The 27,021-nt window shown below is 46.3% G+C and overlaps 1 protein-coding gene and 1 long non-coding RNA gene across 3 annotated transcripts in view; both read right to left on the bottom strand.

Annotated features, from left to right (window-relative positions):
- Positions 1 to 18,624: 18,624 nt before the first annotated feature.
- LOC147703102 (uncharacterized) lies at positions 18,625 to 22,436 on the bottom strand. The gene is made up of 3 exons (XR_015297564.1): positions 22,164 to 22,436; positions 20,844 to 22,051; positions 18,625 to 20,390 (listed from the first exon to the last, which is right to left on the bottom strand). It is a non-coding gene; the product is annotated as an uncharacterized LOC147703102 (long non-coding RNA).
- A 3,410-nt stretch (positions 22,437 to 25,846) lies between these two features.
- Positions 25,847 to 27,021, bottom strand: part of RNF14 (ring finger protein 14) — a 146,230-nt gene continuing 145,055 nt past the window's right edge. For both annotated transcript variants that reach the window (XM_086931639.1, XM_086931640.1), the window contains exon 8: positions 25,847 to 26,420. In XM_086931639.1, coding sequence (XP_086787765.1) covers positions 26,363 to 26,420 — 58 coding nt within the window. In that variant the 3' untranslated portion in view covers positions 25,847 to 26,362. The remainder of the gene's footprint in view (positions 26,421 to 27,021) is intronic.

The following is a 27,021-nucleotide window of genomic DNA, read 5'->3' as shown; positions in this document are numbered from 1 at the left end:
AGCAGGTGGTATCGGCACATGCGGTTTGCTCAGTATGGAGCTACCGGAAGGCCTCATTATTTTCTTCGGAGCCGGGCTGGATGGCGGGGCTTTTGAAGTGTTTTTTCGGTCTCCACTGGGCCCCGCAGGCGGAGTGTTGACCTTTGCCTTCGATTTTGGTGTTTGGGCTGGGGTAGGGGCAGTGGTACGGACGCATTGACCCAAAGGTATGGAGTCATCGGAGTCATCTGCCTCGGATACGATCTGGAGATCATCGGAATCTTCCTCCGGGACAAATGGACCTTCGTCGAAGATATCCACTGGTTCTGGCACTGATCTCTGCATGTCGCGTCGATGGGCCCTCCAATCCCGAATGGTCTTTTTCGATCGAAAGGATGCACACGCTGTGCAGCTGGATTAGTTGTGGTTGGCGATAAGCACAGGTTACAGATCTCGTGATGGTCACTGTGTGGAAATTTAGCTCCACACTCGGGCATCTTTTGAATGGCGTCCTTTCCATGAGGTGTAGGCCTCACTGCGTGGGTAGGCCCAACGGCCCGCATCGACGACCGGAATCAAGCTGACGAAGTCTAGTCGATGTTTATTGGTATCGAAAGTTGTTTGGTGAAGTTTGAAGACATTTTTACTTGTCGAAGTACTTGAAAAGTAGATTTTGAACTAGAGCAGAAAAGTTTCATCCGAACCCAGTGGCGGCAAAACTATCTAAGGATGGAACCAATGCCAATGCGCACTATCGTCCAAGGGAGGAGTCACCTATCTTGTGGCCACAAAGACTTCTTCCAAGACAACAACAACATGCAATCATTCGAGCCCAACACCAGGTGGCGATCTAATGCAAAGTGTAGAATATGCAGCTCATATGCCTCGAACATTAAAGTTTCCATAGCTCAAGAGTCCACTATGTCTTTCCAGGACTGGGTGACCAGCTTTGTTAATGCTTGGTCGTCTAGTATCAGCTTATCAGCTCTGAGAAATGGGGCTGAAGGTGGTCCGGCAAGTTAGATGCAACTAGCTGGGCCATGTCGCAGAGCGCATGTGTCTAACATCCCATGAGGCAGGTGGCATTTACGGATTTGAGAACCATACTACTAGCAGAAAACAACTTTTTGGCAAACTGCTTTGTCTTTTTTTACTTTCTGTCTGATGGAGTTGTAGGGAAAGCACCCAGAGAGAGCAGGGACAAGCAGGATGCCTGGACTACGAGGTTCTATGGTGACAGGTGTGATGATGGAAAGGCTAGATTACCCAGGGCCAGTCTGTATGTTTGTGGAATTACTCAGTGCACAGAAATGGAAGACATTTGTTTCTCCCACACTAGCAAAATGAGCTCAGTAAGGGCTTCATAAAAGGTAGTAAGGGATCTGCAGAATGGGATGTAGCATGAAACACTTCCGTCAAGATGTTTGCTTTGGTTTCAATGGAGGGAAGCTTAAATAATGGTGTAATAAGAGGTTACCTTAGGAGTGAGCAATCCAGCAGGAGAATATAGTCCCATTCAGACAAGGTGTCTAGCCCACTAGTGCCCTTCAGTCCTGTGTAGTCTGGGTCCAAGATCAAAGACTGCTAGTCTGTGTATCCATACAGGCATCTTCGATGGGGTCAGAGTACCCAAAATAGAATCTTCTTTTCACTATGAAGCACTGTGCCTCCCTTCTTGATAGCTGTTGATGAAGAAACGCAATTAGAGGCAATTGTCAGGTCTCTGGGTTGAGTGCTGCGGAGCCTGCAGCACGGTCTGTGGAACTGGTGACATCCCATGCTGCACTGGAGAAATCAGTGTTAACTGCTGGTATGGTGTTGAAGGGCCCAATTGCATGTTAGGAGGAGGAGGCATAATGCCTGTGGTATGTACTGGCACCATAGTTGACGACTGTGGTAATGGCAGGAATGTAGAAAAAGGGATGTAGAATACGGTGCTGGGATGGCTCCAAATGCATATACCATTGGTCCTGTTGGGCCAGAATGTACTTCAGAGGGGACAATGGGTCATCGGAAAAAGTCAAACAGTGTGTTAAAGAAAAGAGCTTGATGTGTTCCGGGGTAGGGAAATCATGGTATGGCTGACTTGGCTGGAGCCTTTGTGTCAGCGCCACAGTCTGATGCCTGAGATATTTAAAAGGTGAAGAATCTGCAGGTATAAGTATTCATCAGAACCAGTCCTTCCTGAAAAAAAAGGCAGACATTTACCTGCATCTCTCCAGAAAAGCCTGTGGTTGCATCTACTTGTGATAACGGAGCACGACATTTGTGCAGACTGCTAACCCCAAGGTATCAGTAGTGTCTTTGCCAGGCCAAAATATGCATTTGGCTTCATCCTGGCTATCTTGAACGGTTGGAGCGAAGGAGGCCCTGAACTCTTTAGGGACTGCCAGCAAGGTCTCACTGGCCTTGATTCAGAGGGCTTTCGCATAACAGCCTAAAAGGCAGACTGAATTGACTGCCCAGTATCAAACAGGCTGAAGAGAACACTCACTGTTTGAATGACTCAATCCTTTTTCACCTACTGTCTAGAGTAGTGGGGAACACACTAAGATTCACTTTGATAGTGGAAGCCTGGACCCCCAAACTCTGAGGATTGGGATGCTGCATTAAAAAATCTAGGTCAACAGATGTCGGTCTGTGGCGTCTGGTTACCTGCCTGTTCACCAAAGGGCAAAAGCAGGGTTTGGCCTACTGCCCATAAGGGTGTTAGTCAACGCTTCAGTAAATGGAAGGGCTCAGATGAGGCTCACCCAGGGTGCAAGACCTAAGGAAATACATCTGTTTTGACTTCAACAGAAGGCTGCTATAGGTCCAGGACCTTAACTGCTTGTCTGATCACTACAAAAAATAAGGCGCTCTCCTCCGTTGGTCAGGCCAAGATGAAGTATCAAGGGGAACTATCAAGCTCCATGGCATCCTGTTAGTTCACATAGAAAATATCATCATGGTAATGTGGGGGTAAATCACCTCCATAGTCATTATCAAATGGTGGCAAACGCTGGTTTAAATTGGATCCATAACAGATGATGGGGCCTTTGAGGATGGCTCAGTGGAAAAGAAAGTGTTTTTTTCTGAACCAGATCGTGCGGGCCAAAGAAAGCCAAATAATGCCAAAATATACAGCATAGCTTCCTTAAAAGTCTCAAATTGCTGCTGTTGCGCCACCGGGGAAGAAGATTCAGGACATAGCACAACCAGTTGTTGAAACAGCTTCTCAATCAGAGATTGAGATCTGGATCTATTGGCACCTTGTCACCTTTCAAACTTCTCTTTGGACAAAGTGGCAGGATAGGGTAGAGTCCCGCTTCGATTTATTATGCTTCTTCAACTTGGACTTCGATTTATCGGATGACCTGGACCGCGAAGAAGATCTGTCGCACAAATTGCCTCAAGAGCAGTAACAGGTCTGCAACGTCGACTTGGAGTACGCTTACGAGAGGTCAGTGACATGTTTGGGTGCTCAGTGCCCTACAGCTTCATGTCACAATCCCGGATCGCCTTCGGGTGCATGAGGACACATTCTTTGTATGGCTTTAAATCGTGTTCAGAGCCCAAACACAAAAGGCACACCTTGTTCAAGCCCATCACCGGCATCAGTTTCCTACCATCATAGCACGACTCGAACCCTGTAGTATTCTGTGGGAAACTTCATTCCATTGCACAAAGGAATAGTAATTTGAAAGAATTCCTCAACCTATGAAAAAAGGAAGTGGCGTCTGGATCTATGTTCGAAGGCATTCAAGGGTAGTGCGTGTATGTGGCTCCACTCCGTTACTTCCAAAGTGGATCAAGGTCAACGCAGAGTGAACAATGACACTTTGCAGTGTACAGGAGTACAGCTGTAAAACCTTTGGATCCAGTCTGGAGCCTGGGAAATATTCTAAAAGTGAGGAATCTGCAGTTAGAAGTATCCATCATAAATCAAATGTCAAGGCGAAATACATATACTGCAGAGCAATAATTTATCTTTAGTGCCACCAAAACTTGAATTACCAGAGTGCGATGAGAAACTAACAATAAGGGACACATTTTAAAGAGGTTAAAAATATGCAACTTTCATCACTGTTGGTACCTGGGACTCAAAGGAAAGGCCCTTGTTAAACACCACCCTTAAACTACACCGAGAACTCGCTTGTGGGTGGCCCCAGGTAGACATGCATTCCAATGGCCAACTAAAGTAAACCTTCAGGTTCCTCACATAGAGCCTGTTGCACAAGTTACTACTTGTGTAATGATATATCTGTAAGAGACATTAGTTAGTGATATATTCCTTACCTTAGAATATCCCCAGGCGTCAGACTGGATCTGGAAAGTTTTGCCTAGCAGTACCCCTGCGCGTCAATAGGTGGGTCCTGCAGCTCCACGTCCGTCGCTGGCATCATATGCGCCGAGATGACGTCACGGAGACTACTTAGGCGCCACCCATGCACGCTGACGTCAGTTCTGTACACGACTTTCCGCACCAGGAATGCAGAGCCATGCAAGATACTGACCACTGGTGCATCCAAACTAGGGCCCTGAAAGGGATGACCTTAACCCTAGTAATCAGTTCGCAGAACGGGGAGGATGGGATGGGCGGTAAGGAATCTATCACTAACTAATGTCTCTTACAGATATATCGCTACACAAGTAGTAACTTGTGCATCTGAAAGAGACACGTTAGTGACAGATTCCTTACCTTAGAATAGGTACCCCAGCAATACCAACCCCGGTGGTGGGTCTGCGAACAAGATTACACCAGAAAGTCACGGAGAACAGAACGGCCTAAGAAGCCGTCTCTCCGGACTTGACTGTCAAGGCAGTAATGCTTGGTAAACGTGAGCAGCAAAGCCCACATAGCTGCCTGACAAATGTCCTGCAAGGGAATGCCACATCCCAAGGCAGTAGTGGCTGCCGTTGCCCTGGTGGAATGGGCACGCAGCCCCAAGGGAGGCTCCTTCTTAGCCAACGAGTAACATGCTTTGATGCAGAGTACGACCCACCGAGAGATGGGCCGTTTGTGCATGGCCCGACCTTTTTTGGCACCCACGTAACCAACAAAGAGCTGGTCATCCACCCGGAACTTGCTTTGTGCGCGTCAGTTAGAATGAGAGCGCACGTTTTGGGTCCAGACGGTGGAGCCTCTCCTCCTCTTTAGAAGCATGCAGGGGCGGAAAGAAGGTGGGCAAAGTGATGGTTTGCCCTATGTGGAAGGGCGTAACAACCATTGGCAAGAAAGAAGGGCGGGTCCGTAAAACCACCTTGTCCGGATGAACAGAAGAGAACGGAAGGAGGTTTAGACGACAGAGCCTGGAGCTCATTCACTCTTCTGGCGGAGGTGAGAGCAACCAGGAAAGCAGTCTTTAAGGTGAGAAGACGTATAGGACAGTTGTGAAGCAGCTCAAAGGGAGCACACATCAAATAAGTCAACACAAGATTCAAGTCCCACTGAGGCATTATAAACGGAACCGGAGGACACATGTATATAATGCCTTTCAAGAAACGGTTAACAACCGGGGACTTAAAAAGAGCAGGCTGATCAGGAAGCCGTAGAAAGGCGGAGATGGCAGAAAGATAACCCTTTATAGTGCCCAGAGCAGAGCTCTGCCGGGCCAAGGAACAGAAGGACTTCGGAAAGAGGGGCAGAAAGGGGATCCACAGACTTATCTGTGCACCATGCCACAAACTTGTTCCACCTGCATGCCTACACTGTTTTCGTGGAGGGACGCCTGGCTGCCAGAATGACATCACAGACTTCGGGTGGAAGATTGAAAGCTGTTAACTGTCGCCGCTCAATCTCCATGCATGGAGGTGAAGGCTGGACAGGTTCGGTGGAGGACCGTCCCATGCTGCTGCGACAGAAGATCCTCCCAAAGAGGCAGTCGGATCGGGGGATCGATCGCCATACTGAGTAGCTCGGGATACCAGTATCTTCGTGCCCAATCTGGAGCCACAAGGATGACTTGGGCCCGGTCGCGCCTGATCTTCTTCAGCACTCTGGGCAGAAGTGGTATAGGCGGAAAGGCGTACAACAGACCGCAGCTCCACTCACGATGAAAAGCGCCGCCGAGCGAGTGCCGCCTTGGAAATTCCAACGCGCAGAACTCATGACATTGCGCCTTCTCTTCTGTGGCGAACAGATTTAACCAAGACTCTCCTCACTGCTGAAAGAGACCTCGCGCAACGTCCGGGTGCAGACGCCATTCGTAATCCATCAAGCACCGGCGGCTGAGTTTGTCCGCCCTGGCATTCAGAGAACTTGTCAGGTGTTGAACCACCAAGGTGATGCCTTGATGTTCCAGCCCTGTCCAGAGGCGCAGAGCCTCCTGACAAAGGGTCCAGGGCCCCACCCCGCCCTGCTTGTTGCAATACCACATGGCGGTGGTGTTGTCAGTGAACACCTGCACTACACTTCCCCGGACAGAGGGAAGGAATGCTTTCAGTGCAAGTCGCACAAGTTACTACTTGTGTAACGATATATCTGTAAGAGACATTAGTTAGTGATAGATTCCTTACCTTAGAATATCCCCAGGCGTCAGACTGGATCCGGAAAGTTTTGCGTAGCAGTACCCTTGCGCGTCAGTAGGCGTCGTCTGCGGCTCCGCGTCCGTCGTCGGTGTCGTGGGCGCCGTGATGACGTCGTCGAAGTACTTAGACGCCGCCTCCGCGTGCTGACGTCAGTTCTTCTTTTTTCCGCGCCAGCCAGCGCAGATCTGGAAAGAGCAGTTCCCTAGTCACTTTTTGACTAAACTTTTGTGATCTTTTGATCCAATTCGAAGTCTTTACGACTCCGACGGTGCCGTTAGGGATGCCCGGATTCAAGCATTGCGACGAGTGCGACCGTACCATGTCGGTCACGGATCCCCACCGCTTGTGCCTGGTAGATATGGAGCTGGGACTCAGTCGGAGACCAGAGGCCTCTGAACTCCGCCTATCCCAAGTGGCCTCCGCAACCCAGGAGGGACGCATCCGTCAACACTGTGTGCTCCGGTTGGGAAGAGAGAGGGATCTGCCTGCTATTGACCCAATCACGATTCGTGAGCCACCACTTCAATTGTCGTGCAGTGCCCTCCAATATCTGGACATGATCGGACAGGTTGCCCTGATGCTGCGCCTACTGGAACTTCAGGTCCCACTGCAGAGCCCGCATATGCCATTTGGCTTGTTGCACTAGCAGGATGCAGGAGGCCATCAGGCCTAGGAGCCGGAGGGTCATCCTGACTAAAACCCGGGATAGAGGCTGAAAGATCGGGATCATAGCCTGAACATCCCGGACTCACTGCTCGGGATAGACCCAAAACCGCGTCAAATCCAGAACCGCTCCGATAAAGGGGAGCTTCTGAGAGGGACTACGGTGCGACTTCGGCACGTTGAGACAAATGCAGGAGGTCGGCCGTGGTCTGAAGATGGGAGACGACTGCCTGGGGCGAGCCCGCCTTCAACAACCAGTCGTCGAGTTAGGGGAAGACTGACACCCCTGACCTGCGCAGATGAGCTTCGCCCACGCCATTACTTTCGTGAACACCCAAGGGGCGCTTGTAAGGCCGAAGGGAAGCACGGCAAACTGAAAATGCTCCTGGCCTACTGTGAACCACAGGTAATGCCGGTGGGCCGGCAGGACAGGGGATGTGAAAATATGCGTCCTGCAAGTCCAACGCTACCATCCAGTCTCCAGGGTCGAGGGCAGCCAAGACCTGAACCAGAGTCAGCATCTTAAACTTCTCCTTCCGGAGGAAGCGATTGACGTTCCATAGGTCCAAGATAGAACGCAGACCCCTTTGTCCTTCTTGGGGACCAGAAAGTAGTGGGAATAACAACTACTCCCAAAGTCTGGCCCAGGAATGCCCGCGATGGCCCCCTTGGCCAAGAGGGCCGTAACTTCCTGCCGGAGAAGTGGCAAGTATTCCCCCGACATGCGGTGGTACTGAGGTGGCATGGCTGGAAGGGTGGACTGACAGGGAAGGGAGTAACCCTTGTGGATGATCTGCAACACCCACTTGTCCGATGTGATATCGCGCCAGTGATGGTGGTGGCCGATCCTGCCACTCACCGGCGTGGGGTGCTTCACAAAGCTCGGATTGGGAAGGTTTGGAGGTAGAAGCAGCGGGGGCGGAGGTTGACTGACCCCCACGCGGATTCCCAGAGCCGCCCCTGCGGAAGCCGCGTCTGCGCTGAGGCTGAGTCTGCACAGGCTTGCTGATGGAATGTGCCTTGACGCCTCTACCGTGGCCACGAAAGGAACAAAACCCAGGAGTGGCCGGGCTCTTTGCAGAAAGACCCAAGGACTTGGCCGTGGCCCGCGAGTCCTTATAACGCGTCAGTGCACTGTCGGTCTTATCGCCAAACAGGCGAGTGCTATCAAAAGGCATGCCCATGAGCGAGCTCTGGACATCGGGCAAGAACCCAGTAGAATGCAACCAGGCGTGGTGACGCAGCATTACAGTCGTAGAAATCGCCCTGCTCAACGAGTCAGCGGTGTCCAAACCACACTGCATGGCGAACTTAGCCGCATCCTTACCCTCAGCAACCGCGAGGGAAAGTACAGCCTGGACCTCCTCAGGACACTGAGGCAACACCTGAGCAACGGTATCAAAACACCACGTGGGAATAGCGGCCCAATAAGCAGGCGGTGTTCACCGACCACAGCCCCAAGCTGGCCGAAGAGAACAACCGCTTACCGAACTGATCCAGCTTCTTAAAGTCCTTATCCGGCGGAGCCGTGGGAAAGGCACTCTGCGACATCGAGGCCTGGATGACCAGACTCTCAGGCATAGGATGAATGGTCAGAAAGGCGGGGTAACCAGGTTCTGGGCGGTCACGTCTGGCAACATTCTTATCCACAGGGGCCCTGTGGCCGGTCACGACCAAGTACCCAACAGGACGTCGGAGAGGGCGTCATTGTAGAGAAGCAGCGGCTCCAGTGCAGTAGACGTCGTCTAGAGCACCTCAGTGAGGAGGTTAGTTTTGAGGGTCACCGTAGAAAGATAGAGCCGGAGAGGGGACAAATGGAGTTGGAAAAGGCGTTGTGAACGGCGCCGGTCCAGCCCCGGCTGGCGCCGTTCACGACCCAAAAGCCCAAAGCGGATCCCAGGCAGGAACAAAATGGTCTTGGAACCGGCGCAAGGGTGGAACAAATGGCACCCAATGCGGCGCCGGAGGCGGAGCCGAGTGTGGCGCTGGCGCCCGAGCCGGCAGCGCTGGACCTCGTGGCGACTGAGCCAATGGCGCAGGATCCTGTGGCGCCGAAGCTGGATCTGCCGGCGACGCAGACGTGCCAACAGGATTTGGACACGGAACCGCGGGGCCTGAAGGTGCGCCGGCGGGAGCACCTGCACCTGTTTGGGAGTTGCCGACGGACCCTGGTAGGGCGGGTAGGCCGCCGGACTCCCAGGCTCCAAGGGAGCCGCAGGGGCAGAACCCTTGTCCGCATCCGAGGACCGACGGGGGAACATCAGAGAGTGAACAGGCTTCTTCGACTTCTTTAAATGTCGTCGATTACCGTAATCCGAGGGTGAAGACTTGGAGCCCGAGGAGCGATGACTACGGCCCCAGTGGGACGAATGCCAGGCCTCCAGCAGTTTCCGGCTCCGCTCTCTCAAGGCTTTCGAGCCATGGCTCGACAGTCCAGGCAGGCCCGAAGTCGTGATCATTCTCCAGGCAGTAGGGGCAAACATCGTGGGGGTCCGCCACCGACATATTGCGATGGCAGGCCCCGCAGGACTTAAATCCAGGCATCCCTCTGTGCACCAGGACAGACAGGGGGGGACAAAAAGTCTCAGAAGAGTAGTCAAAAAGTGACTAAGGTACGTGCTCTATCCGGATCTGCACTTGCTGGAGCGGAAAAAAGAACTGACGTCAGCTGTGCATGGGTGGCGCCTAAGTAGTCTCTGCGACGTCATCTGGCGCATACAATGCCAGCGATGGACGCAGTGCCGCAAGACGCCACCTACTGACGCACAGGGGTACTGCTAAGCAAAACTTTCCGGATCCAGTCTGACGCCTGGGGATATTCTAAGGTAAGGAATTTATCACTAACGTGTCTCTTTCAGATCTATGCATTACCATGCCTTGTTTTAGGTGGCTAACTTGGGGAAACTTCACTATTTACCAATTTCTTATGCTTTGCTATGTCATCCTAAATAGTTAGGACATATTATCGAAGCGTTCTTGGTAAGTATGGCTTGCGACTGAATACTCACCCATACATTCACTCAGTATTATGACAACACTAGTTCTTCATTACTCAGGGGTCCCTCTTTTCGCGTGATTTACTTGGGTTTCCATATGTTAGTGACATTTATATATAGTTATTAGATTGTTGATTATGTACTTTATATCAGATGGAATCCGTCACCACCCATTCCCCTGCCCCCCACCCCTTCTAGGACCTGTGTACATGGACGCTGCTCTCCTTGGTTACTATTTCTGTGGCTTATCTGTTCCTTTTTACTCTCTTTTCTTATGTAATTGTAAGAACCCGTTTTTCTCCCTGTACCAACCATAAACTTAACCACAACTAGTCCTCTTGGTTTTTCCGGATACATGTTTATATATTAGAACCTTTCATTACGTATTCTAGTAGGATGATAATCTGCCTTCTTCACACAATACTGATATATTAAGTAGGTCTTATATTTATTTTTTCCTTTTATTTTTTCTGTTTTTCTTTTCTGTTACAATCATTTATTTGCATAATTTTCACATTCGTTTATAACTTGTGATATACTTATTTTCCAATCAATCCATCTATGTTCTGTATGAACTGGTTAACAATATGATATGCTCATGGTGTATCTATCAGTCTTGAAAAACCCTTTGGCATGCCAGCCATGTGGGCAAAACTTGTGTCGGCTGTTCCTGTTCTCTTTTGATAATTAATAAATAAAGAACCAAGAAAACCTCTCTGGACATTGGGACATTTATTCCAAGGATCTTAACGTTAAGGCTCTGCATAACCTGCCTATCCTACAACTAAAGTATGGCGTGTATAGGTTGTCAGGGTCTACACTTTTGATTTAAGTCTTGTTTTTCCATGCTCTTTGATTTAGCTTCAACCCTCAATACATGTTAGTTGTTCATGTCTTTATCATTCTAGACAGTAATTTCGGGCCTAAAGGTCGCGACTTAGCTAAGTGACTTCAGATCAGTAGTTCCAGCGCTGAACAGCCAGACCCAACAGAAGTTTGTAAGAAAAAGAAAATGAACAGAATTCCTCCTACTAAATGAATTAACATCAAGAAGATATTATATGCCTTTACAGAATGTTCTTTCTATCAATCATTGTTGGATCTGAGGGTCTCTAGTTGGCAATGGTGTACACCTTTTTCCAAATAGGGACCCTTGCTTCTAAGTCAGGATAAAGGAATTACACTCCTAGATAACCCCTGCTCACCCCCTTGGTAGGTTGTCATGAGCAGACAGTCTTATCTCAGAGGCAGTGTGTTAAGCATTTGTGAATATACACAGTAATACAGTGAAAACACTACAGATGGACACAACACAGGTTTTTATAAAAATAAGTATACTTTATATAGACTTAACACAAGACCACAAACGACAAAAATCCATAATACTGTACTTAAGATTGACTTAAAGAAGGTAAAAGTTGCTTAGTTCAAGTTGGTTTTAACTGCGACACAGTTCTCACAAAAGTACCTGGATGCGTAACGCAAAACAAAGAAAAGGCTTGCAGAGGGAGATGTGTTGGTTCTGTGCTCTGGGGGAGATGATGCCTCGCGCCTCAATGCTTGCGCAGAGTAGGGCATGCGTCGTGATCCTACTGGTGCAGGAGTGATGCGTAGGTTCTCGGCCTGCGGCCCGGTTGCGATGCGCAAGATGGCACCTCGATGAGATGCAACAATCCTGGTGCGATGCGAGAAGATGGCGCCCTTGATGCGATGATGATGCGTTCACGCCCTGGCAGCCTTGTGACGACTCTGTACTTTGGAGTCGCGACAGGCCCTGTGGCACACTTCTCCGGTGATGCGATGGCGAACCTCTCGATGGTGTCACGCTTCTCTGGTGATGCAACCACAGGCAGTTTCAATGAAGACATGCTTCCTGGAAGATGCAGCGGTGGCACGCTTCTCCGGCGATCCATCATACTGGACGACACGACCAAGTTTTTCGATAACCCGGAGGATGTCTGCGCTTGAGTTATATCGGGCAGGTAAGGACGGACTTGGCTCCTCTTCCCAGGCTCGGTCGGAGCTTGGTCTTCAGCGGAGATCAAAGAGGATTCGGAATCGCCGTGGCAGATCGAGCAGACCGTCAACGGTAGAAACGGCAACGGAGCGACGAGGGGTGTTGGAACTGATCTCCAACCTATCTGGCCCACAGGGCGGGCCGGATGTGGAAGACTCGGAGACTGGTACAGGTGGGCATCGATCGGACACGGAGAACACAGAGAACTCGGAAATCGACAGTGTGACTCTGCCCATGATTACCCCGGATTCGGCGGAGGGCCTGCTGGATGGACAAGGATGACCCTGGGTGAGCTAACTCCGGTTGTAGGGCGAGACAATGTATGTGAGTAGATCTTTGGGAGGAGTTCTGGTTCATTGATGTGGGGGGATGCTGGGGTTGGATCCCATTCGGGCCATAAATGATTGGGGCACGCTTACGTCTCAGTAGCGCAGGTGCGTGACGGCCCCCTGCTGGCGCTCGGCCCCCACTCAGCCCTTAAGGCATACCTGCGGTGGCTACCGTCAGGTTAGTTGGGAGGGAGAGGGATCTTGGGGTAATGGTTTGGATGGGGCCTAGATGGCACAATTTGGGACCTGTTCTAGGGGGGTGGGGTGGGAGTTGGGTTTCTTGGGGTTTTTTGTTGTTGTTGAGGGGGACGACTGCCAATGGTGTGTGTCTACGATATATATCTTCTATGTTGCCAGATTTAAATGACTGGCATCTGATACACATGCTTTTCAATACGCTTGTATATCAGCTTTTAGTGTTCATTACGTGGTGGGGATTGTCCTGCCACTGGGTCTTCGGCTTTTAATTCGGCCTCCCTGCTCCCACTACCGTCTCCGTGTGTCTTCTGTTGTCGTCTGGGCGAAGGTATCTTCACTCAGACGACAACAGAAGACACGTGTATCAGATGCCAGTCATTTAAATCTGGCAACATAGAAGATATATATCGGTGGCTCCTACTACCAGAACAAGCCTTATCCCCTTTTTATCTCAAGATATCCTGACGAATCATATTTTAACAACAAGAACTTATCCTAGTTCACTACCGGATCACAGAACCGGTCCGGTGCCCTCCTGGATTTAATTGGAGGTTACTAAAACCATTAAGAACTTGGTCCTGAAGAAGGTTGTCTATTTACCTGTAACCGAAACGCCGCGTCGACCCCTGTTCCTTTGAACTTTTAACCTGTTGCTTATGTGATGTTTTTTTAAAACCTTTTATGAAATTTTGTAACATACTATTGTATGGTTTTTAATGATTTGTAACTGTTGTATAAAATGTTTGTTTGAATAAATATAAAAAAATATATATATATTTTCCTAATAACACTATCTTCTGATTGGTTCTTTATACTTGATGTACTGTGTATTTCATTGGTGCTATATCTACAACTATTGTTGGTCTTATGAGCATAACATTGTGTTTATGACTTGCATCTCGCACTTTGGTAATTAGTATAAGTAAATGATTGGTATTGCTAAACATTGCAAAAACGCATTACTATTCCATCTCCTACCCATTTTGGGGTAAACGTGTGGGACGTTTTATGGTTTCCTAAGCTTTATTACTCAGGACATTGGGTATCCAAGACCAATCCGTTCTGTCTGCGTGATGGAGACCGGTTGTTTGTGGTTTGCGACTTGTGCTTGATGGCTATGGCGAGGCGGCCCGAGCACCGCGTAGACAAGAGGTATGTTGACCTCTGATCCCTTTTCCCTTGTTTTGGTCACATGTGTTAATTTGTAAAGGATAGGGGTACCTTGGGCGCTTATGTCGCATAATGGAGATGCCCCATGATTCAAACTGAGGTATTGCAGAGTATATCTTTTCTACGAGGTCCTTTGAGGCCCAAGTTGTAACTGTCTCCTCAATGGCCGCATTGTTTACATTTTGTTGAAATTCAATGGAGTAAAGGTCCTGGGAAGTGATGTCTTGTAAAGCTGAGGTTTCATTGAATAATTTTAACAGATTGCCTCGATTAAGAATGTCCTACGTCCCCCTGGTTGGATATTCGGGAATAAAAGTTAGTTTTAAGTCAAACGGCTCTGGATGTTGACTTAGCTCCTTGTGTGTTGAGCCTGCTTTGCGAAATGACGGGTTGTGAAGTTGAATACTTTCGCGAAAGGAGTGGGTCGATTGTTGTGCTTGCTCTTTCTGTACTCCCTCAATTGTGTTTACTTTTTTCTGTGTTGGGCCTATGTTGGTTAACTTGATTGGTGCCGTAATTAGCTCCCTTGGCATTAGCGAACATTTACGGTCCTTTTAAAAAACTGTAATTCGCACGGGAGTTGGCACAGATTTTATTTCTGGTGCTGCTACTGGGCCCTGAATTTCGTATGCGTTTCTTTTAAATGTTGTGGGAGTTTGTTGCTCAGTAATGATTTTTGTACTGTGGTTGGAACCCTCTCTGCGAATGCCTTTTGTGCCCATACTGTTTTTTGCCAGGGCTAATGTCGGTTCGTTTTGCTCACATCCTCCATTTTCGAGCGCTTGCATGGGCCTCGTTTTTTCTCGTCCAGGCTCTTGCGCTTTTAGTTGCTGGTCCGATCTTATATCCATTTGACTGTTGTCACCTTTAAATGGGGATGGACTCAAATTGGCTCCTGTCCTGGGGCCTTCGACCCGTGATGTGCTCGATGATTTTGACTTCTCAGATGGCTCTGCAAGAATCTCCGCACCCACTGACGACCCATTCAGTGATTTGGCTTTATTTTCATGAGGGATGCTAGTTTTAAATATGGGAAAGATTTTGCCAGGATCTACGTTTAGTTGTTTTTTATACTTGAGCCTGGCCTTCCTTGCCCTTTTCCTTTGCCTCTTTGTTGGTTTGTCATCAATGAAGGATTGTTGGGTAAGTTGTATTTCTTCCGTTTCTGGGACTGTTTTTCCTAGACCAACTTCCTTTGATGTTTGTTCTTGATCCATTATTTGGTTACTTCTTGTAGGGCCGTTAGTATGCTTTCTCTTTACTGTTTGAGGCTTCTCCGTGGTCGGTTTTAGTGTCTATCGCCTGGCTGTGACTGCGTGAAGTTTTACCTCCCCTAAAATGTTCATCAAGATGGCCGGGAAGCTTGCTAGCTTTTCAATTATGCTTCCGCATCCGCAATTGCACTGTTGTTTACTCAAGCTGGTATTAGCCTCCAATTTCCCCATGGTTGTTAAGAGCGATGATAGGGAGTCCAGTTTTGCGTTTATTCCTGAAATGTGCCCAGCCACTAACGTGATGAGGTCGATCTGGACTTCCATTTTGTTAGATTGGTAGTTCAGCACCCTTATTGCTTGCTCTAGAGTGCTTAACAGGGATAGGGTCCATGACGTAGAGGGCTCATCTTTTTGGATTTTGTTTAGGTCCTTGGGCTCTGAGTCCCAACGTGCTCCCCGATGAAATTGTGATTGATACAGAATGGTTAAGATGAGGTTGATTTATCTGTATAATGATACTGTCGTTTATGGATACTTTTTGTTGGTCTCTTTTTGGTTCGGGGCAGTGAGGGGTTGAGACCAGCATACCCGAACTCAGATGTCGGTCATCAAAACCATATTCTGTTTGTGGTGCTCTCCCTTGTGAGTCGATATACTTCGTAATTCTCTCAGTAAGTTCCTCAAGTTGGGAATCATTTGATAGGAAGAGGGGCTTTAACCATGGGTCCCCTTCTTGTCCGGATGAGGTGGATAGGTTTATAGGATCTGTGTTTCCCTCCTTGGCGCCTTTGATTACCTTTGTGTGGTCTCTGGCTTCGACGAGCTCCGTGATTGTCGCACGTTTGCTCTGACTCGACCAGGTGTCCTTTACGAGGGGGTTGTCTGTGATGTCCTTAACGGCTCTACCTTCCTTGGTTTCGTTTGTGGCTCCGGGAGTATTGGGAAGATGCACCTGGGCTGTTACTAACGCCAGTTTGCCTTGGAGAGGGGGACGCGAACACGATGGAGAGGGTAGACACTCTGGTTCGATGCTCATCATGTTCTGCATGCTATTGGCCCGTGGGGAGGGTACATTCACTGGCGCAATGGGGCTTGGCAGCTGGCAAGCCTCCGCTGTTGGTGCGTAGATCGCCGCCATTGGGTCCTTTAAATAAAAGAATTTTAGGAGTCCGGTTTTCCGTCTGGAGTGTGATGTGGCTCAGGGGTTGGTGCTGATACCAACCTCTCCCTGGGATTAGATTCGGTCCCTGTTTCCGATGGTGATTTAACTTCCACCGTTGACTTCCTTGATTTTTTTGTTTTTTTTTTCTTTCCACAAGTTGGCGCATTTTCCCCGATCTGATTTCCCCAGTCGGGACCTTGCGCTCCTTTCAACCCTACGTGGGAATCTGATCGTTTGAGGAAGAGAGGGGGGTTTTTGGCTCTTGTCTCTTAGTTGGTAAATATAGGTCCTGCCGCTTGCTGGTGGCCGTTTATGGGCCTTTTCCCTCTGCCCCCCTGCCACTGCCTTCTCAGTGGCTCTCAGCTTCTCCTGCCTTATTAGAGGTTGTCTTCGGCAGAGAGGGGCGTAGGCTGGGGCGGGAATTTGACAAATTTAGACAAAATCTGGACAATGAGAGGATGAGCTCACTTACGCGTGTCTATGTGCAAGGTGTCCGCAGCTCCTGCCGCTTTGGGGTGTGCTTTTACAATTTTTTTCAGGGAGTATTGTTTTTTCCCAGTGGCGCCTACCGCGTTTGGTTGCAGCGGGTTCTGCCCTGGCTGAGATGCACACCCCAAGGTTAACAAAGGGCGCTTGCCGCTCCTGCCGGCGTTAGCGCAACACAGCTTTCCTGGGCTCGATACACGGGCTCTCTGAGCTCTGGACACTCTGGTGAAATGGCCCCCGTCTCCTGGCGGGCTTCGGATGCCCCGGGGGCAGTGCGGTGCGGCGCTAATGTGCTTGTGCCTCCTCCGCTCACAGCTGCCTCCCGTCTCAGTCTCCTCTGTGGCAGCGGCGTTGGCGACTCCTGGGTCCCACTTGGCAGCTGCTCACCCTACCAGGCAGCGCGGCAGCACGACGTGGCAAAGCACCAGCACGGCCCCGGGCTCCCGTTATGCCGTCGCTCCTGGGACGCTCCTGGTCCCACTCTGCAGCTGCTCGCTGGTCACTGGAGCACGCCCTGCCCGGCGGCGGCCCAGCTGCACGCCAGCACGGCAGCACCCGTCCCAGCAGCACCCGTACCGGCACAGCACAGTAGAGGCACGGTGGAAGCCCTCCTGCAGCGGCACACCAGCGGCTCACGGCTCCCTGCTCCCAGCTCTCTTATTTTATTTTAATTTTATTTTATGTGCTTCTATAGCGCCTGACTAGATCCCCGAAAGGATATCTCTGCGCTTATGATGGAACAAGTACATTTGACCCATGCCTGATCATAAACAGAAATGTCTTGTCTCGGCCCGCACTGCACTCTTGCTCTCTGCTCCCAGCTCCGCCGTGCGGGCTCCTCAGCTGGCTGCTTCCGAGCAGTTGCCGTAATTCCTGACTCCTGATTACCGGTCGCGGGAGCATCTACGGCTCCGCAGCTCCGCAGCGTTTTCGCCCAGCACAACTCTCTGACTCCGGCCACTCGCAAAACATGCTTATGATGGAAATGCCTGAATAGTGGGGGCAGAAATAGTTGAACACCACATGTCAGACATGTAATACTAGGCCAAAAGGCTTGAAATAGTTAAGCTTTAGTGCAGACAAATAGACATACTTTTCTGCTGTGGATTCCTACTAAAGCACCACAAAAGGGAACTTGAACCCCCCCATAGGTTTCAAAGTGTTGGAGTCCTTTCGACTTAGCATTTGTTTTGTTGTCTTGGGCAGGGAAACCTACCCCTGAAATTTCTTCTTTGAGTGGAGCACCATAATATTTAAGGCAATAGGGTATAAACACCGTATCCCAGAATCAACCTATACACTCATGTGACATGTCAAGTCAGTGGCAGGTTTCGAATTAGCTAGATGCATTGTAAGGGCCTGTAAATACAAAAAAAGAGTGCCTTGCAAATTGTGTGGTCAGAAGGATAATAGTCACAAAATCCTTCTGCTTGTCAGTCATCACAAAGCTTCATTGAGAAGAAGAGAAATGTATTGTTCTATATATTAATTACAGCATGACGGGCAACAGACCACAAAACACATTGCAGACTGTAATGCGCAAGCCTGGACCCCATCCTCACTTTCACTCCACCCAACACTGGCAACCTTGCTTCTTCTACATGGACTTTCAGAGAATGCCAGTACAGAGAAGTATAAACTGGCCAACAGAGTGGTGTTACAAGACTAACTCTGAGCTGTACAAATGGCAGAAACAATATGACATCACCCATTCATATATTTATTAACATCCTGAAGTACATCAGTTTTTGTTGAAAACATACCCTAATCTGTGTGTCTCTAAAGAGCAAGCAGATATAAAAAATAAGTAATGTGGTTAGTGAAGGTCTTCCACAAAGGTAATGAAAGGATGGAGAACACAAGCCCAAAGATTTTATTAAAAAAAGGCACAAATGCAGCGTTTTAAAGAAAATATTTTATTTTATTGCTTTTACCATGAACTTAAAATTATATTTATTAATTTTACACAGCCAGCCGATAGCGAAACATTTTTAGGATTAACTTCAATAAGTATCAGAAAAGTACAAACTGTATGCCAAAACGTGTTAACTTCTTGATTTTAAGCCTGTGGTGCAAAGTGTTGGCCAAGCAAACGGCAAAAAAGTGTAACCACCACAGCCGGATGGCCCAAAAGAAACAAAATAAATCTCTATACTGTCTACCCTGTACCCTACTTAAGAAGTCCTTTTAAGGGTGACTGCACAATTTTCAGGTTATTGCGTAAATGCAAAGCACTTGCTGATCTGACACAATTCACAATAATTTATTTTTGCTACTTTTTTTCAGAACCCAAATAAAAGTAAAACAGTATGGGTTGCATTGTGCAGAACTGCCAGTAAACAATGTGTGGATAAACAAAGACTGTTGTCTGCAACCAAGTTTCTAATATGTGTCAAATGTTTTGTTTAATTAACAATGAAGGTCTTAACAGGCTCTATATTCTTAACAGCAGAGATGATCAGCTAGCATACTGAGGTTTCGATTTACAAATGGCCAAAGCTCCTGAAGGGAATAATTTTGCATGCCCACACAGTGCTGTTCTAGGACCTCTGGTACATTTATGAAGTCTGGGTGTAGTAAGGGTCTGCAGGAGGACAACTACGGGTACAGTGAATGGGTTGCCGACGTTAGGAAATTGAAAAGAATAGATATTTGGTGTTATAGACTTGGTTTGATTTAAAATGATTCTTATGATACAAAATGCTTACAGGCAGTTTGTGGGAAGGTTTCCACTTCAGCTAATCTACCAATGTATTACCAATGCAGGTACATTCCCTCGATAAAAATTTTAACGGAGGAAAAATATAGACCCTTATTATGATATCTTAGTTGGAGAAGAAAGAACCGGGTAATACAGGTCCATATTTAACAGGACCAGGCTCCCCCCACCCCCATTCCCCTACCCTTTTCATAGGAAAAATGACTCCCAAAAGAAAAATAGATTAGTGCTTTGATCACAACGTTTGAAATAAGCAGTGGTGACCTGTGAGCAAGCTTCACCTTTCGTTCTCGAAAGAATAAAAAAACTTGCCAATGGGATGAATAAAATGTACAAATAAACAAAGGAAATATAGCATTCTTACGGTAAAATGTATTTGCACAAAAGGTTCATGCACAGAAAGATGCTAAAAGAATTGGGGAGGTTTCTTTAAGAAAGCAACAGTGTTTTAAATGTACTGCTCTCTGAATTCCAAGATGGCTACTTCACAAAATAAAGCTATCTCATCACCTTGAAACAGACTGTGTTTAAAAATAACACCACAAAATCATGTTTGACGTAATATGTTCACACTAATTGTGACCTTAAAGGCTGCGACTCTGAGTGCAAGAATGAATGCTTCTTTTACATTCAACACAAGTCAAATTTGTTATTTTTTTTAAACGGTGTCTTCCTACTTCTGCTATTTATACATTTTTTCTGCCCCAAGAAGGATAAATAACTATATTTTTAGGACACTTCGTATTACCCCAGGAAGGTTTATTATCATTTATGGGGTAACTTTGTGTATAATTTTGCAGATCATCAGCCTGCCTCCTCAAATCAACTGTAAAATGAATGGGTGTCAAGCTATGAGCCAGGGAAGCCTTCATGAGCAAGTATTAAGGAATTTATAAGCAATTTTTCATCAGCTATGAGGGGTCACTGAGCAGGCAAAGTGAAAGACGCTCCAGGCAAGACAAAATATTCCGAACAGAGATACTCTTCAAGCTGAAGACTTAGTGTCTATTTAGTGAAAACTCGCCAGGAATTATAGAACTGCTTTCTGAATTATATGGAAGAATAAGGCTGGTTTAAGATAGGACTTTACCATCCACAGGGCAGACCAAACCGTCACATTTCACTTGAAACAGTGTACTTTTTGTCTGAACTTTTTTATATGCAGCCCTTTCGTAATGTATTTTTCCGAAGAGACCAAGTTAGGTTTTGAATAACCAAGGGCCTGTTGCTGTCAATTATTCAATAACTGTACCACCTTCATTTTATGATTTTTAAGCCATTTATTACCCACCAAAACCATCAGAATGTGTTTTAAGTCAGTGATATACCACTTTCACTGGAAAAGCTTATTATAATAACTTCTTTCACATTGTTTAAATTTTTTTTTAACAAAACGACACCACATTTCTATTTGAATGTTTTGGTGTGCCTTGAATGTTGTTGGATATTTAACAAAAGAATCATTCATGTTACATAACATAAGATAACGGCATGATTAACAAGATTATGGTAAACATTACTAAAATGAGAAAACGTTTGCAATATGTACAATTTCCCACTTTTTGTTGGAAAAAATGTGCTTCACCATCACGAAGTTATGCATGTTTGCTTAAGAACTGACTTCCATCTTGCTTGAAATCTTGTTACTCAGTGACCATAATGAAAGAAACAGAAAAGCAATAGTGACCTTATTCACATGATTTGCAGTGATGGATCTGATGACACATAGTTAATGTTTCTAATTTTCAGAAGTCCCTTTGCTCCCCGCCACTGTCGCACACATTCCTAAGGCCCGAGAGGAGATACCAACCATAAAAATTGACACCAGTCTTTAATGGACTGTTTCATTTAAGAGGAACTACTGGTTGGGAGAAGCATGGTGCACTACTGCAGCTTTCACAAAATGCGTCTTCCCCGCACATTACTGACAAATCATATGAAACATTCAGAGTGGGATCATGTGGATTTTACACTGATGGGTCATGCCAGTCAAAAAAGTAATTCTCACCTTCAAAAATATTGTGGCTTTCACCTCTGATCTCAACTATTTTCAATTAAAGAAATTTTGCAGGGAAAACAGCAGCAGGTGGTCAATGGGGAAGTGCGACTCTGGACTAAAATATTTGTTCTGGATTTCCCAAAATACCCTTTTTCAAAGATATTTAGAAGGAGCCATCTGACATTGAGCTCCTTTAAGCAAGTCATAGGACGCCTCAAAATGTAAACAGCATTTGGCAAAGTTTAGGTTTCTGTTAATCAATGGACAAATAATCTTTAAAAATAATCATGATGACAAACTCTCGGCTAATAATACAATTGTAAAATGCAAACTCATAACTACCGTTTTAGGATGGTTTCAAAAGTGTAGATTTAATTGTTATTTTAAAAATAAATAAGAAGTTTACTCAAACTATGTTAAGGACAAATATTTTGGTTTCACTTTTAATCCCCATCAGAACATTCATAGTGGTCTATTCACAACCAAGGGTATTCAGGTCAAAAACAGTCCGTTTTCTGAAGAGAGATGCAAAGAGACCTGACAATTTCTTCTACAATTTTACAAACAAGCATTTACAATACAATGGTCTCTGCATTGTTAAAGTTAGAGCTATTGGCATTGCTCATGACATTATTTTTATTTATGTTTTTGTTTTTAAAACATAAATAAATGGCACTGTCATTTACAATGCCAATAGCTTAATCGCTCGCAAATGCGAGACCTATTGCATTTGCACCCACACAGAGCCACACACAAAGCCACCCACACACACATACAGAGCCACCCACAGTCATTCACATAGAGCCACCCACACACACACACACAGAGCCACACACACACACACAGCCACCCACCCAGAGCCACCCACACACACACACACACACACAGAGCCACCCACACATAGAGCCGCCTACCAAAAAAGCTACCCACACACACACAGAGCCACTCACACACAGACAGAGCCAAACACACACAGAGCCACACACACACACACACACACACACACACACACACACACAGCCACACACACAGACAGTCAGAGCCACACACAGAGCCCAACACACAGAGCCCAACACACACACAGAGCCCAACACACACAGAACCACACACGCACACACACAGAGCCACACGCACGCACACACACAGAGCCACACGCACGCACACACACAGAGCCACACGCACACACACACACAGAGCCATACACACACACACACACACACACAGAGCCACACACACACACAGAGCCACACACACACACAGAGCCACACACACACATACACACAGAGCCACACACACATACATGGCCACACACAGGGACCAGAGGCCAGAAAAAATGCTCACAACGAGGGAACAGGGGGCAGGAGAGCAAGCACAATGAGGCGGCAGGATAGCCAGCACAACGAGGGGGCAGGAGAGCCAGCACAACGAGGGGGCAGGAGAGCCAGCACAACGAGGGGGCAGGAGAGCCAGCACAATGAGTGTGGGTGATGGGTTGAATTCACATTTTTATCTTTGGCACTTTCACATTCGAACCTGGTTCAACATGTATGGGTGGTAGTTGTAGCCACTTGAAAACTTCCCTTCCTGGAAGATAGGCTTGTTTAAGCTCGAGGTTCCAAGAGGACCTCAAACAAAGCCAGGCTTCTAGCTCGAGCTTACATGGCTCACCAGCCTTAACTCAAAAGTAAATAATATGGGCTCCTACATCGTTCCAAAGTGAATCGCTCCCCACCGAGTAATGAAGGTGTGCACTGAGGTAATGATTCCCTTTGAATGATCTGCTTTTTGACTCCAGCATTGTGACTTGGTATAATGTGCACCCAGGTAAACAGATTGCTGCCCTATTGGTACAACGCCAGATTGTGTTATCCATCTCAAAACATAGCGGATTTTCTTTAACAAAATGAAAATTCACGTAATCTTCCCAAATTCGACAATGCTGCACCTATGGATCGTAAAAGGGTTTCCAGAAACGTACAGAAATGGTGACGCGTAACAAAAATATTTAAAAATATTGTATGCCGTAAATAAAGGTCAAATGCAGGGTCTGTGTCGATCGTGCGGCCCTGGATGATAACGTGTAAATGCCCTCTATATTAACTGTAGAAAGAATGTCAACAAAAGCATGCCCTCGTGTTCAATTTCTCAGCATACCTCATGCGGTGCAAACATATCCAAAATAGGCTTTGCACAACAAGTCATTAGCATGATCTCCGTAAGCAGGGAATTCGTATTTAGATTCCGCCATTTCTTTTCGTGATCTGTGAATATCTGTTTACTGAAGTGTGACACATAGGAAAAGAAGGATTTTGGGTGCGATTTGCTTGTTTGTAGGGTGTTATATTAGTGTAGCATAATTGGAAGAGAATTGCTCATTCAAACTCGTACTCACAAAGTGAACTTTCTTCGCTTGGCGTGCCTACCCGCTTCGGGCCCCTTAGTGAACTGAAAGTTACATTGCACCATAACTTTCACATGAAAATATTGTTTTGTGTATCCACCGACTGTTAGTTTGGAGTTACCCGTCTTTTGCCCCCTCACTCCTTTCAAGTAACACCTTTGCCTGTCCCTTTTTACAATGCGAACTTTAATCGCAGGGGTATATAATTTTGGAAACATATCAAAGGTGGTTATTTGTACAGCTGATACAAGCACATAATGCAAGACAGAGTTCATTTGCCGGGCTGGCAAGACGGCCGCAGACGCGGGAGGGAGAGCCGCGGGGGTGCTGTGCATGGGGGGGCGGACATTCCAAAAGACCCCGGGTCGAAGAGGTCAGCTCACCCGGAGACTCTGGGCCCTAGCTGGCCGTAACCTAAAAAGACGAAACAAGACACTGAGCGCTATGCACTGTGTTTTTAGCAAAACCCTTGTATTCAGGGCAGTCATCTGAGATCCACTCCAAAGTTAAAAGTCTCTAGTAGCAAAAAGTTCCAGAAACAAAATGTTGAAGACACCATTTCAAGAGTTCATAAAAGGAAAGTGGGAGCTTGTGCTTACAATTTAGTCACTGAGGCATTTTTGTGCCCCGTTTTTGTGGCTATAAAGAAAATGAAACCAAAACGGTACCTCACAAATGGGGGCCCTGGCATAATCTCTGCTAAAGACATTACGTTAATCGAAGAATTAAAGGCTGAAGTGGCTTGATGTTTGGTATTGCAGTTTGTGACCCTAAAAAGCAGAGACGTCTTGCAGATATCTTTTCAAGAGAAGATTAATCTCAATCTTTTCAAAAGTAGTAAATCAAGCTAGGTGGTCTAGAAATGCCTTGAAACTATTTCTCACACTTCCAACCAGGCCAATTGTTATTCAAACTCTTACATGTCTTGCAGAGTGTAATTATGCATCATACAGTGCAGAGGAATCTTAATGACCGAATCGATCAGCCACCCTAGTGCCAAAGTGAGCTAAACTTTAATAAATACATCATCCAAAGTTATGCTAGCCCACTAATGAAAATGACCATTGATAACAAACGTATTTACGCTTGTGTGCAATAAACCTTACTAGACTAAGGAAAAAGGAGAAAACATTTAACCAAGCAATGGCTTTAACTATAAACATAAAGAAAACATTAACACAGACAACCAGAACTTCTGTTGGCACGTATACCTAGTGGGTATACATCTCAAGGTATTACTTGCTAGTTCTCGTAATTCTAAGACCGCCTTTTTAAATACTTTACCAGAGCCTGTATTGATGCTTAACTCAGCATTCTTTCCATAAATAGCAACGAAGTGCTTCTGACTAGTGCAGGAGTCTCCAAAACCCTGAAGACCTACGGCACAGTTAAATGTACTTTTACAGAAGACCATTCAAACGGAAAAGGGAGCTTTTCAAGCAGATTTCCAGTACATGAAGGAAGAGGAGAAAAGCATGCTATGCTCAGTAGTTTCAGAAAAACTTTAAACTACTCACATTTTATTATGTGTTTTCTGAATGGTCATTGATTTTCTTATTATGTACTTTGGAGTATGTGTGGTGGTGATTTGTGACTGTGTTCAGATTGTGTTCATTACAGCGTAGTCCAGTTTAACAGCACCGAAGTGCTTGCTTGCATGCCATGCCAATCTAACGTTCTGAAGCTGAGCCGTTTTGAGAAGGCTTAAAAATGGAACTGTTTCATATGCCACAAAATGGAGGTAGCTGGCTTGCACGTTTGACCACACTTTCTTTCTTCGCGTGCCTCTTTCAATTCTCTAAAGGGTTCCATAGTTTTGAAACTAATTCAAACCTCAGAGCCTGCCCTGAGGCTGGAAATGAAGAAAGGGTGGCAGGACAACTTGGGGCAAGTCAAAGTGACACTGACCCTGCAATGAATCTGAATGAAACACACTACTGAACAGCCTCTGGCTTTTCATTTCCATCGCCTGGGATTGGATGTCAGTCAAGGAACAAAGAAGGAACCTTCTCTTTTTTATATTGTCGAATCCAGATCTCAAACAAATTATATTGGCATTTTCTACAAATCTTGCATTTTTGTAGTGCAACAAAACAGTGGCGTACGTAGCCAGGTTCAGCATGTTTCTCTAAAAATGAGAATACATTAATGTGTAGCAAAGAAATCTTTTTGGTGCCTTATACCACGTGTCTGCCTTGAAGAATAAATAGTGTACCTAAAATCACCTATTGAGGAACACATTTCAACAGTAAACAAACCATAATACGAATTACAAAACGTGCTATTCCTTTTTTGTCAAATTATAGTATTATGTGCGTATAGTTGCCAACTTACATACAAGTGAAGAGTTAAAAAAGTTATTTCATTGAAATAAGAACATTGCAATGCCTGGCTTCCTGCAGCCATAATAACTGCTGGCTAAGCTTTTTGCATGATTAAAGTGCGATCAGGGGAAAATCATTGAGCTTTTTCATCTGTCATTCGTGCATTCCTCCTTTCTATGGCTTTCAAAACCTTTGTTAAATGTCATCAATGGCATCCCAAATGTCACCATCCCCTTCCAAGGCACGAAACAACCTAATGAAAATACAGATAGTTTTTCTAGTTAGCAAGTTCTCTTTTAATATCAACAGTTTACAAATAAAATTAATTGAATTGAAACAAAATAAATAAAATAAACACAGACCGGGTTATTAACATTGTTTGGTGAACATCAAAAGCTTAAACAAGTGGGTTAAAGTAAAAGTTGGAATGAACGGATCCTAGCAGGGTTGACGTTGAAACGAGTACTTTGAGAGTGGTCAAGATAATAGACACTTGCAAATGATGTTTGTGCCTGTGATTCTTCCTTCCATGGCGATCCAGCACCACAGGCTAACCAATTTCAGAGTACCTGGACATCAGTGTTATGCTAAGGGGACACTCATCTGTCTCTTAGACTTCATCTCCCAGGGACACAATATAAAGCAAATGGTTATGACAACCTGCTGCTAAATGAGGCTTTATCACCAAGTATTAAGTATTGTAAGTTGAAAACTAGCTTTTCAAGCAAAATAATAATCTTTAGAAATATTACTTACCTGTAATTAAAGTTCTTCATGGTTGATTTCATTCATAGATTCACAAGCTTGAATCATTACCAGTCGGTAAGCTAAGAATCCTTTTTTTTTAGCATAGA

The sequence above is a fragment of the Lissotriton vulgaris genome, chromosome 7 (assembly GCF_964263255.1).
Source record: "Lissotriton vulgaris chromosome 7, aLisVul1.2, whole genome shotgun sequence".
In the NCBI taxonomy this organism is placed as follows: domain Eukaryota; kingdom Metazoa; phylum Chordata; class Amphibia; order Caudata; family Salamandridae; genus Lissotriton; species Lissotriton vulgaris.
Note: the sequence above shows the minus strand (reverse complement) of the source record. Positions and strands in the feature narration are given on the sequence as shown.